The sequence below is a fragment of the Diaphorina citri genome, unplaced genomic scaffold (genome assembly GCF_000475195.1).
Source record: "Diaphorina citri unplaced genomic scaffold, Diaci psyllid genome assembly version 1.1 scaffold85, whole genome shotgun sequence".
Taxonomy (NCBI): domain Eukaryota; kingdom Metazoa; phylum Arthropoda; class Insecta; order Hemiptera; family Psyllidae; genus Diaphorina; species Diaphorina citri.
Genome location: NW_007377522.1, coordinates 103,416 through 117,031, shown reverse-complemented (window position 1 = coordinate 117,031; position 13,616 = coordinate 103,416). Strand labels below are relative to the sequence as shown.

The window sequence follows — 13,616 nt, the reverse complement described above, 5'->3', positions numbered from 1 at the left end:
ATAAGGAAACACTGAAGTCTGAAAGTTATGATATTGTTAGAGATTTATCCAACATCTTCTGAAATTGCTGAGAAAAATTGACTGGACCATTCCATCATCCCGGGACTATTCCCACAAATCCTTTGAAGATTTTAAAACCCCCAAACACTGGGGAACATTTTTTACCTAGTTTTAAAATGCAGTACTTGAACCAAATAAAATGAACATGACTTCTGAGAGAAAAGATATCACAGTAGGTAATCTTTCGGTTTAGGGACGATATGCCCTCCGTTGTTATTATTTCCCTCTATCAAACTTCCTAATCGGGTTCGATTGGGTTCGATTCCCGCCCAAAGCAGATTTTATCCTAAACAGATATGGCTGGCTTTCTCCTATCCTGTCTTCCTTATCGTGATGGTTTTACTTTCTTTTTCTTTTTTTTTTAGGAATTTTTGCATAAGGAAACACTGAAGTCTGAAAGTTATGATATTGTTAGAGATTTATCCAACATCTTCTGAAATTGCTGAGAAAAAATGACTGGACCATTCCATCATGCCGGGACTATTCCCACAAATCCTTTGAAGATTTTAAAACCCCCAAACACTTGGGAACATTTTTTACCTAGTTTTAAAATGCAGTACTTAAACCAAATAAAATGAACACAACGAACAAGGTCTACATGTAGGGAAACTCCAACATGATTTATCTCTACTCTGAGAGTGTCAGACATTTGGATCAAATAATTTATGGGCCCCGAGACAAGATTAACAATCAAGAAATTGTCCCAATTAAAACTGAAATGAAAAGTGTCCCAGAAAAGCAGAGGGTACCAGTAGTAGCTACAGGTGCAGAGAACCAAAATGTACAACATGTAAACAAACTAGGTGGGTAGGGTATTTCTTTGCACCATTTATTTTGAAACTTTTCCCCTCTTGAACCAAACATTTAACATGTAGACCAATTATTTTGTTCCTTTCTTTCGCCTCATAAAATACGTAGTTTCTTTGCACCATTTATTTTGAAACTTTTCCCCTCTTGAACCAAACATTTAACATGTAGACCAATTATTTTGTTCCTTTCTTTCGCCCCATAGAATACGTAGGTACCTAATTCTTTATTAAAATTTCATCCACAAAAACCCTCTTTACATCAATCTGTTGATAAATGGTTGTCCCCTAAAGTTGTCTAAAGAAATAACTGGAGCTGGAGGAATGTTAGGTATATTAAAAATTTTCCATAATTTACCTACTTTTTTTAGTTTTCCTATTTTTGATCCGTTTGGCAAGTAGGCTCTCGGTTCTCGGCAAACCTGAAGCTATTTGATCCTAATTTGACACTTCTTCATCCCTATTTTTCTATAATTTACCTACTTTTTTTAGTTTTCCTATTTTTGATCCGTTTGGCAAGTAGGCTCTCGGTTCTCGGCAAACCTGAAGCTCTTTGATCCTAATAATTTGACACTTCTTCATCCCTCCTTATGTTTCCAGGCAGGATTTATTTCCCTTTAGAAGTAGAAAGTTTTGGAGTATCTTGAAGTTCCTCTCAATAAAATTCATGGCTATAATGATATTTTCCACATCCTATTTCAATTTAAAAAACTCAGTATCTCGTAAATCATTTCGATTGGAACCTACACACACCAAAACAAATATTGAATATAATAATTGTAATATATTGATATTATTTTTCTCTTTATAGCTGTACCTATCCTTGTATGAAAAAAAAAAAAAAAAAAAAAAAAAAAAAAAAAAAACTGCTGTAAAATATACCTACCTAAGCTTCAAATCTGAGAACAAATATTCTTTTTTTTTTCTTTTTCCCCTGCCTTATTAGATGATGTCAAACCAAGTTTTTTGGTGAGAATTGGGATTATTGGGACGTATAAGATGAAGGATTGATATGCAGACTTGCAGAGTTAGAAGATTCAGCCCTATTTGGGAAAATAGAGCCAAAAGTTCCGGAGGAATTTTGGTGATTTACCTACAAGGTAGATATGTTTTTTTTTTCCAATGGAGAATTGGGAAAAGGATAATAATTCTCATAACAACAGAACCACAGCGGGTAACAGAGAAGGCAAGAGAGTGGGGGTAGGCTTTTTTTTTCAAAGGGAGGGAAAGCTGGAAAAAAAGCGAGGCTCAAAAACTTGTGATAATGAACAAGAGGGACGAAGTGGGAACAGAAAAAAGTTGTGTGTCAGATTTTACAACGTCGCTCTAGACAGCGTTCTTCTCCTAATGATGCCAATAAAGCTGTTTTTTCCTCTCCTCTTTCTCCCCCTCCTCCTCCTCCTCCTCCTCTTCTTTCTCCACCTCTTGCTACTACCACCCTTTCTTCTCCTCCTCCTCCTCCTCGTCCACCTCGCACTCTCCTTCTTCCTTTTTGCTTCATTCTCCTCCTCCTCCTCCTCCTTCTTCTTCTTCTTCTTCTTCTTCTTCTTCTTCTTCTTCTTCTCCTCCTCCTCCTCCTTCACCTCTTTCTCATCATTTCTTTCTCTTTTTTACGTCATTCTTCTCCTCCTCCTCCTCTTTTTTCTTTTCCCTTTTTCGTTTTATGGCTGTGACAAATGCTCTTTTTCTTTCTTCTGTTACCTAGGTAGGAGGTATCTTGTTAAATAGAGTTGTACATTTTTTCTTCTATTTCCTCTTGTTCTTCTTTATCTTCTTCACTTAGGTATTTCTTTTTCCCTTATCTTTCTTCTTCTCATATACTCTCTCTCTCTCGGTATATTTCTCTCTGTTTAGTTATTTCCCTTTAGAAGTAGAAAGTTTTGGAGTATCTTGAAGTTCCTCTCAATAAAATTCATGGCTATAATGATATTTTCCACATCCTGTTTCCATTTAAAAAAACTGAGTATCTCGTAAATCATTTCGATTGGAACCTACAGACACACCAAAACAAATATTGAATATAATAATTGTAATATATTGATATTATTTTTCTCTTTATAGCTGTACCTCTCCTTGTATGAATCATTAATTCTATGTGTAGACACCATCTTTAATAAATTAATACTACAAAATGTTTTCATCATTCAATTCAATTCATTTAGCCGCGGGAATCATATTGAAATTAAAACAAGCTCCTCGACCACAATTTATTTAGTTTTATAATAAATTTATTTTTTGTTTCATTCTAACGATCCGTTTGTTTATTTGTTTTTGAAATTGAAATTTGAATGGATAGCGGATATAAATCGATACCAATGTTTCTGCTTGTTAAGCTTCTATGAATGTTATTTCTATTTAAATATTAAATACAGATGTAATATTCATTTTAGATAGACGTTTAGGTACTTGGTTACCAACTTGTGGTTTTTATAAGTCGGTACATGCCTTCTGTGGTGACATTTAAAATCTGACTGTTGGATAAAAGAAAGTGAGTAGGTAACTCCTACAATCTGTTTACAGCCCATTTTAGATCATTTACAAATGATAGATAAGATTTTTAAGTTAACAAATCTGTCTTCATGGAGCAACTTTTGGTATTACCGATATTTCTCTCTGTTTATGTATATCCATCTCTCTCTCTCTCTCTCTCTCTCTCTCTCTCTCTCTCTCTCTCTCTTTCTCTTTATCTTTCTCTCTCAGTGAATTTTGGAAATATTTTCATCTTGAGAAGAGCCATAAAAAAAACCAATTACATACCTACCGTAAGAAATTAACAAGAAGTTTAGTGTAAAAGTCGACCAATTTGTACGGAAAGTTCCCACCACAAAATATTCTCCCACGAAATTGAAAAAATCAAGTACATACATAAATTATTATATTAGTACGAGTAAGTATGTGTGCAGCTTTTATATTATTAAAGTCAAGTACATAAGTACCTACGTTTGTACACACTCAAAATTCTTAAGGCGATAATGTTTTTTTCCGATTGTTTATTGCCATTGATACATACTTACTTAATTTTTACAGGGTCTACTAGATAACTACAATAACTAACAAACTTACTTGCAAACTATCTATGTATCTACATAAGAAGGAAATGGTCCGTCTTCAAAAAATGGGACTTCTATGAGCTATCTCGCAAATAAGTTCTTCGGAATGCGAGGACAAATATTTCCAACTAATTTTCAGATTTTATCTAATGAAAAAAAAGGTGATTTCCTAACTGGTGAGTAAAAAACAAGATTCAGTATAAATTATTGTATTGAAATCTTTGATTTTATTGCATTTTATTTAAATACCTAATATAATATGGAAAATATAAATAATCTTTTGTACACTTATTTACATTTCTTAAAATACGAAAAAAATGAGATAAGTACATTTACAACATGGAAAACAAGTACATAAAACTGTACATCTTTCTTTTTTTGTCTGTTACTTACAAAGAAACATTTCGTGGGTTTTTCTTCTTCTTTTTTACAGTCAACTTATACAAATTACATTTTTAATGCTAGGTACCTAAAGTCTTATTTTTCTTAAAATACGAAAAAAATGAGATAAGTACATTTACAACATGGAAAACAAGTACATAAAACTGTACATCTTTCTTTTTTTGTCTGTAAATAAGAACAAGTTACTTACAAAGAAACAATTCGTGGGTTTTTCTTCTTCTTTTTTTACAGTCAACTTATACAAATTACATTTTTATGCTACCTAAAGTCTTATTAAATATTTTACAATTACCTATACCCATCATTAGAATTTACATCAACTTTATTCGTTTTATTAAGGATTCATTTTTGCCAATCCCCAAGAGATATCTAAGTAGACAGACGAAGGTCTGAAAAAGTCTGAATTTAAAAGAGAATGCACAAAGTCGTTTTGGTATATTTCTATTTATTTTATCTTGGGCAATGACCATCCTGATAAAAAAAAACCCATACTTAAAAATTAACGGGCTAAGTAATATAATAGGAACTTTGAAAGAGAAATAAATAAATTAAACTTAGGAAAATACATATTACAAGTATTTACTCATACCTAATGAATATAATTATTCTTATTTTAAATCACATTACTTTTTCTGAAAAATAATTTTGAATACGCGCCACTCAATAAAACTCAAGCAACTATCTACAGAACGTAAGCACCTATCTACAACTTATGTAAGTATCAAACGGCCAACATTGATTGAACAACATGTAGTAGGGATTCAGGTAGGTAATAATAATACTCATAGCAAATATTGGGCCACGAGGCTGCATCTACCTATGGTTTATTTATTTTATCCTAAATAAATAAATTAGGTAATTAAATAACATATTATCATTCATACATGCGCGTCATAGGCGCATAAATACACATAGGTAATTAAATAGCTCGCTCGAGCAGGTAAAGGATTATACACAATGCCATCTCTTGTATCAAAAGAATTACAAGAAATCTTCTATCTTGAAAAATCTAAAGAGATCTTTGTTTTACAATTTCCAACTTTTAATTACCCAATTATGATGGCAAATTCTATTTCATTACCAACTTGAAAGGCTCATTATTAATAGGTACAGACAACACAGAAGGGCCTCTGTGGATAAGTACTGATTGCAATATTGAAAATTATATTCTCAGAGCGTTCTTTCAATGAGGAGCGAGACAATCAAGGAAACTTATTTAGAAATAAATCATAAATTTATAAATAAAGAACATATACAGTATAGAGTTATAAACAGATGTGTCTTGAAAATTGTCTTCGGTTACCTATATGAGAACTGTCAAATTTTTTTCGGAAGTTGTAACAAAAAATTGAAAATGAACGATAGTTTGCAAAAAAGCGCACAAAACGGACTTTAAGTATCACTGGTCAACAACTTTATGTCCACACTGTCAATGGCCAACAGGCCAACAAACGGTCTTGTTCCACAGACTACATTAACCTGGCAGGATGTACGGACGCAGGTGCAACACGAAGAACTTGCAAGACACGTTCCGACTGCAACCATGGCAGAATCAGTAATTCAGAACCTACTGTCAAAACCAAATGACAACGGTAGCCATAATATTGGATATGAAGATGTGCTCTCAGAACATTAGAGATGTAGCAAATGCTGCAAATGTAGATATGAAACCAGTGGCGTAGAGGCTTAACCCATCCTTTAGGGCTGTTTGCCTCTACACCTAAGCTTCAGATTGGGCTTTTTGTGTATGGGAATAGACTTTTGTGGTAAGTTGATGTTAGACAGATTGGTTGGTCTATCAACACGTTATAAACTTTCATCCTGACAGACGACTGATTGGTATCATATTATATTGAACATTTGAGCACAAAATTCCATACTAACTTCGGCCATGATTAAACCCACGTCCTTCTGATTACCAGTCGAGCGTCTTGACCACTATACACCATCGAGCCCGGATAATAGCATAACAAGACACTGAGATTAAGCAACAATGAGTATGGTGAGAGCCTGAATGGGTCATTTGCTGAAAGAGTATTATCACGTGTAGAGTTGGTATTGGTTGGGTATGGTATAGTTTCAGGACCATCTCATTCCAAAGTCCACAGTAATCCAATAAACTGGTAGGCCTCATGAACATAATTTCCTGAAAGAGTATTATCACGTGTAGAGTTGGTATTGGTTGGGTATGGTATAGTTTCAGGACCATCTCATTCCAAAGTCCACAGTAATCCCAATAAACTGGTAGGCCCCATGAACATAATTTTAAAAAGGTCAGCACAAGCTTTTCTGTGTGTTCATATTATACTGTCTGTTAAAGCCTGTGTATCCACCTAGATTATTTATACGTGTACATATTTTTATACAAAATGGCTACCATAGTATAACAATAGGTTGTTGTACTGTCCATTACAATACGGGGAGGACAGGGGACAATGGTACTTCATGTGGAATTACAATGAACATAATAATAAAAATACATAAAATATATTTGCATATTCCATCTTCCATGCAAATATGTATTTATATGAGCCTTCGGGAGCTGGTGGTAGACCAGGGCTGAAACCAGAATGGTCATGTGGTTTTAGGAATGAGACTTTGACCGGAGATCAAGTCAAAAAGACAACAGAAAGAGTAGGTACTTCATTTATGAATCCTATAAACAGAATTGATATTAATCTAGATATGAATGCAAACCCACAAAAAAGCAGACGAAAGAATTTGAAAGTACCTCAGTAAACCCGAAATAATATAATAAACATTTCTACAATACTTAAAATGTATAATTTATTGTGCAGAACTATAAATATATTGTGTATAAAATACATAAAAAGTATACTTACAATATCAGACAAGTAGGTAAGTACACAATGGTCAGGAAATTATCTATGCTATGGCGATGATCTCTTTGCTTATAGCATAATTTTCTGTATTGCTGCACTTTTTGCTGATAGCCAAAACACTCCTAAACAAACTAGAAACTAATGGCAGTTGTAGAACACAAGTATTGTGGACGTAGCAACATTTTTCCATTATGAGCCTTCGGGAGCTGGTGGTAGACCAGGGCTGAAACCAGAATGGTCATGTGGTTTTAGGAATGAGACTTTGACCGGAGATCAAGTGAAAAAGACATAATTATATTCCTTTATTAGTAAATATTATAAGAGAGAAGAAAATGTAATTTTGGCACATCCACTGAATATTGCCCATTGGTTTTGGTCTGAAAAAGATTTTCATCTCTTTTAACACATTTCTTATGAACTTTTAATTATTCTTTTTCGATGTCCTCATTGGCATTATCATTTGTCAATTTTTCTGAAATTCGTCACAAATGACTTGAACATGACGTTTTATGTGTTGAAAAAAAGGAATTCTAGTGAATATGTTCTCAGCTCCAAACCTGACCCCACAACTCCCTGAAGTCAGGCCTGATCTGGATAATACTATGAATAGTGAATACATTAGCAACATTATTCTCAATAGCCGAAACACAAATCAGTGTACGATCAGCAAGCCACACAGATGAAAAGTTTTATCCAATAGCGACTCCAGACTCCAAGTGGTACCTTTACAGATTCTGTTACACCCATATGAAAATTATCATAGACAAAATCATAAGTCTACCTACGAAACCGATCATCAATCATGACAGTAATGTATAGTAATGCAAGCGCTTGCCTAGTAAACGGGATGAAAAGGGTTCAAACATTATACCATGAAGGAAGTAAAGACATTGTTTGAGATAGATACATAATCGGATGATCAAATTTAGTAAAAGCAACCTGTAGAACTTCTTTATGGATTGGTTCAATAAAATATATTCAGTTGTCTTCGTAGCACTATTGTGGACGTGGCCTTTCAACAGACTACTCTCTGGTCCACATTGTTTTCAACTTCCATTTCTTTCAAGATGTCCACAAGATGTTTGTTTCTTCTTCTCTCGAATAAGTTTATTCATGTTCTCTGACAGGGCAGTTCCGTTTTTGAATTAGAATGCTTCATTGTATTCGTGGCGGATTCTACCTATATGGACTTTTGTTCTGTGTAGACTTGGGATTATCACCAGTTTACAACGGCGACCAGATTTAAAATGATTCAGGATTTATATTTTATTTTTCTCATCCATTTTATTTATTGTAAGAGAAAAGAGGTTTGTAGTAAGTCTGAATCTGTTTTCAAAGTTAAGTGTATTGTCAGTTTTATGTAAATTCAATTCAACAACTTCCCCATTCTTTTTATTGCGAGTTGGATTTTATTGTTCTCCTTTCAAACAACGGAAGATATTTATTATAAGAATCAAATGATACGTATTACACACACATTTGTTACTTTTTGAGTTATATGTATTACTGCATATGAGGAGGTGGACAATTGATCATATTAGTTCAGAATGAGATGTATCTATTTGGCTTTCTTTGTGCCCCATTCAAAATTTTGGAGTTGGATCGGAACGCCCAGTTATTTAAGTAGATAAGTATAAGACAGTGTTAAACAGAAACTACATACGAACTATACATGTAACTGAAACGTTAGACAAATAAAAACAGTGAGATCGAGTACAGAACAAGACACTAATTTCCTCCAAAGACACTTTGAACATCTAAGAAAAACATAGGTTACATCCAATTTGTATGCAGTTTCTACATCTTTCATGGTCTCATGTTCAAAGAGCGCAGAGTCTTTAAGAAGTCAAAAGGTGTCAATAAAATTCTCGACACTTGAAGAAAATATTTGTGTTGGCAACCGACGAACGTAATTATTGCTCCTATCGTGTATGTAATGAGTGTGACTGTGTTTATGACAACCTGTGTAGTTTTGATGTGAGCAGCCATAAGGTTACAAATTATGACTTGTGTGAAGAACTAAACGTTTTAGTATGCAATTATCTTGATGAATTGGACCACAACGGGAAAGACATGAGAGACATAACTTGGGTAGTTCTGGAGATAATATTGTATTCAGAAATCATCTGTGGAATAACCAGAAATGGCTCAATAACTTTTTTTTTCAATTTGGCATACCTAGATATGTAGATTGATTTAGATGCTTTTTATGCTCATAAACTTCTATTGTCATTTATTTTTACCCAAACAGAACTGGATATATTGAATTCCTTGGCATATTATCTCCTAGATAGTACATACATATGTAGGTACTTACATACGTATAAGTATAGAATATAGACTATCCAAGAAGGGAAGGCTTCTAGCGGTGAAAACTACTGACGAATGGTCGGCTTGTATTGTTTGTCTAAGATAGAGGAAGTCTTACAATTGCCGTAACCTTCAACCTTTGTGGAGAAGATGGTTCATGAATGAAGTACTTATGGAGGAACAATACAAACACTCTTTAGTGCCTACAAGTCCACATAAGCAGATAATAAAATCAAACATCTAATAAAAGAATTCGAGAATTATACTAGAATTCATTTTGGCAAGCAGAATCACCTATATCACGTACCTATATGTACGTACTTATTAGTACATAGGTATCTAACCTTGAATGAGTCAAAACTTACATACATCCATGTGCACAAAAATTAAACGTTGAGAATGAACTAGCTATAAAATAAACCCTGCTTTTTACTCGCAAAGGATCAACAAGTTGTTTCAGAAGGGTCAAGATACCTAGATCGAAGAAGCTTGAACTCCATCGGCAATAGACAATCTGAAATAGCAAAATAGAAATAGTTTTTGAAATGTCAAAACGTCTCGACTAGTAACATTTATCAAATGTCATTCATGCGTCAAAGTCAAATGTCACAAAATCCTTCAATGGAATAAAGGAAAAAAAATCAACATTCTGACGAAGTGGATTGAAAGTTTCGAATAGGAGTTTTGTTTGAGTACAAACAGTTACCTTGCTAGCTACTGACTCATACATGACGAATATCGTATCCTGTTAAGGCAACCATTGCAACCAGTGGATTAAGAAAAGTGGAACATAACTGCAGTACCTATGTGGTTAGAAGTGGATGCTATGGTGAAGCAAAGTGTTGGTACATTAACACCACTTGAAGAGACCGCAATGTTTCGCAGAAGAAAAGTTCAAAGGCCTTGCAAAAACTATAATTTGCTGAAGAAACACAAGATGATGATAAAGGGGAAAAGGAGACATGGAAGAAGCCATGACATGTCATCTCTCTACGAAGCAGAGCCATATTTGGTCCGAGGATGTACAATGTACACACAGTACAAGTTACTACAAAATACAAAGAAGTCAACACAGGATTCCTCTCGCACAACAAATACAACAATTCAGTCCACAATAACGGATATACAAAATCACGTACGCTGAAATTTTTTCAATGTCTCCAATTAAATATGGCGTCAATACAACAATTTAGCTGATTCTCTTTACAACTACCTATATTTACTGGGTAATACAATATTGTATTTTGGTAACATTTGTTGTAGGTATCTCTGAGGATGTTTTCATAGACTCAAAACCTCCATTGCGGGTCATCACAAAACCGAATTCTCAGTCCCCATTTTGCAAACCAGTTGGAAAAAAACTGCCTGTATTTTTGTTGACCAAATTAAATTTACTGCTATTGTGATTTTGTTTCGGGTCCACTTTTGTAACTTTGTTATTGTTTCAAAAATTTCTAAAGTATGTATATCATAGGTAGGTGCATAACTAATACCAATATCCTCAGACCTTAGTCCAGACAGAAGCAGCTGACTATTACATTTCACAATTTTGAAACTATTACATGAGATATCTACCATATTTGGAAGACATCAGGGTATAGGAAGAACCAATCATTTCAAAGAGTTATATTCCAACAGAACAGGAAGTCCCAGTGTCTTCAATTCTTCATAAGTTATGATGTCTGAGAATTGTGTCATTGTCTAGAAATGCAATTTTCGAGTTCATATTATCCTTAGTAACATTGACATGGGACATAATGTAAAATTGTAAATACATAATTATAAGTAATTATTCTGGTTCTTATTCAATTCGCTTGAAATCACTAATCACGGCAGGCTTTCTTCAATCAATTTCCGACATACATATAAACACCATTCACAATTTCCAGGACTCTAGTTGAATTTCTCAGAAGTCTGATCCTAAAACGCCATCGGAAATTGTTTGTATAAAATCTCGGTGTGTGTTTAAATGATATTTGACAGTGGTAATAAAACGACAGTTTAGCTCAGAGGACGCTAGTATTATGTTCTTGTATAATGAATAATGTGGAGTATTTTCGAGCATAAATCATTTTCATAGACATAATAATTGTAACATGTTTATCCAACATAATAAAATGTATGCGATATTTTCATGGTGTTTGGCAAGTCTTTCGTGTTGGTTCTTCTTGTAAAACTATGCTGGGGTGAATTTTGGATGAATTAAAGAGAAAGAAAAAAAGTAAAAATCCAAGTTCTGTACCTTATTACTTAGGTAAATTCGTAGTGATTTTAATCTATGGTAAGTATGAGGTATGTACATTATTATAAGTTCCTGCGGTAGGTATGTATTTTTAATTTTTTCCACATAATTTATATTGGTACCTACTAACTGAGTATTTTGTGCTTAATATTGTGATAATCCAACTTTAAAACCATAAATATTGAGATTACCAGATGTAAATTTGTAGAATCATGAATGATGAACTGAAACTCTCAAGTGAGGTCACTTCTAAGGCAACCTGATTACCAGCAAGACCGTTTAAAACATAACAATCATAACACCAGCGCAAAGACCATAAAAGCAGAAAAAATGGCACATATTAATTACGCACTGAAACAATTATAAAAGAACACGTAAATGGGCAAATGGTGGACAGTGATCAATCAAGCCGCAATATTAATGGAAGAATTTCGAAATGGTCTCTTTGACTCCAAGATACCTTACTGAATATAGCTAGCAAGGAATCTATAAATTTGAGATCTACTAAACCCATTGTCCGCTCTGGATGTGACAATCATAAATTGGAATAGCAATTGGAGATGGGGGGAAAAAAGCCAAGAAGAGAGTAACCAGAAAATTGGGAATTCTGTTGGAAAATTAAATCTCAAAAACTAGAAAGCTGTTGATGGAAAACAAAATAAATACAGGTGGCAATCAATAATATGGAAAGATCCCAAACCAGTTTCTATTCATTGTAGAAGAACAGAAAATGCTAAAGAAAGTGCTAACGCGCCGCACCGACCCCATATAAAATTAGGAAAAGTCACACGAAAAGAAGAATAATTAGTAATGTACGTACTACTCGTATACGGACGTAGTGATCCAGGCCCTAAGGAAACTAAAGGGTTTTCTAGTGTGTACAAAGCTAGGACTCATTTCTTTTATCTGTTATCTTCTCTATGTAAAGAGCAGAAACACAACACAAAACAAAGATGGTAGCGAAGTTCAAACCATCGTCAGTAAAGCAAGTTCAGTAATTACGACAAATTATAGTGGAATGAAAACAATGACACTTTAAGAGTAGGAAAAGAATATCAGCAAAATACACAAGTTCTTTAGGCAAGGGAAGGGATAAACAAGTTGGTGACTCTTTGGATCTTCTGTGTCTATTTGGACTTGGAAAGTAGAAAATGAGAGGCAAAACAACACCAAAAGCTAATCTGGACATGATTTTTTATGGAAAATTGAGCACTTCTCTAATGGAGATTGAAAAAATGTCATACATTTAGGTAAAATTATATTGGTGTCAAATAGAATTTCCGGCAGGTATATGAGGTACTTCTAGTTGGAGCCAATGGCAAAAGGAATGAACATGTTTAAAGAGGTTTCAGCTTTCTAAAGAAGGACTTGGAAAACAGTACAAAATCCCCAGGGCTCAAACCTTCTTGGCATTTTCAGCCAAAAGCTTTCATCCAGCAATATCATTGAATGTATCAAGTTTGGCATGGACATTTAGAAAAATTTCTTGACTTCAAAGTAATATTTGTCCAATAAAAATTGGATACGTTATGTAGGTAAGTATGGTGTAGGAAAGCTTTTTTTTTTCTTTCAAGGAAAGAAGAACAAAACAATAGGAAGATGATAAATAAATACGTGTGGGAATCTGGGACTGTATAAAAAACAGAAAGAAGAATCGAAGAACTGGAAATCAACGAAGAAATAAATTCTGAAAAGTTGAATAACAGCCGCCCAATTCTGAGAAATTTTGTTCCCATAAAATATTGGTATTTTTGTACATGTTTAGGTAATGTCTATTTAATGGTTTTGTACATACTTTTATTCGTGTTCCCAATGTAAAATTGAGAAATCAGTGTAACTATGTATATGTAACATCCGTGGTACCTGTACTTATGACTGGAATATTGGTTAGTTAAGTACATAC

The 13,616-nt window shown here is 33.9% G+C and overlaps 1 protein-coding gene across 1 annotated transcript in view; it reads right to left on the bottom strand.

Moving 5' to 3' along the window:
* Positions 1-7,204: 7,204 nt before the first annotated feature.
* Positions 7,205-13,616, bottom strand: part of LOC103523807 (protein apterous-like) — a 30,314-nt gene continuing 23,902 nt past the window's right edge. Inside the window, exon 5 of the mRNA XM_026833132.1 lies at positions 7,205-7,384. Within this exon, the coding sequence (XP_026688933.1) occupies positions 7,205-7,384 (180 nt within the window). The remainder of the gene's footprint in view (positions 7,385-13,616) is intronic.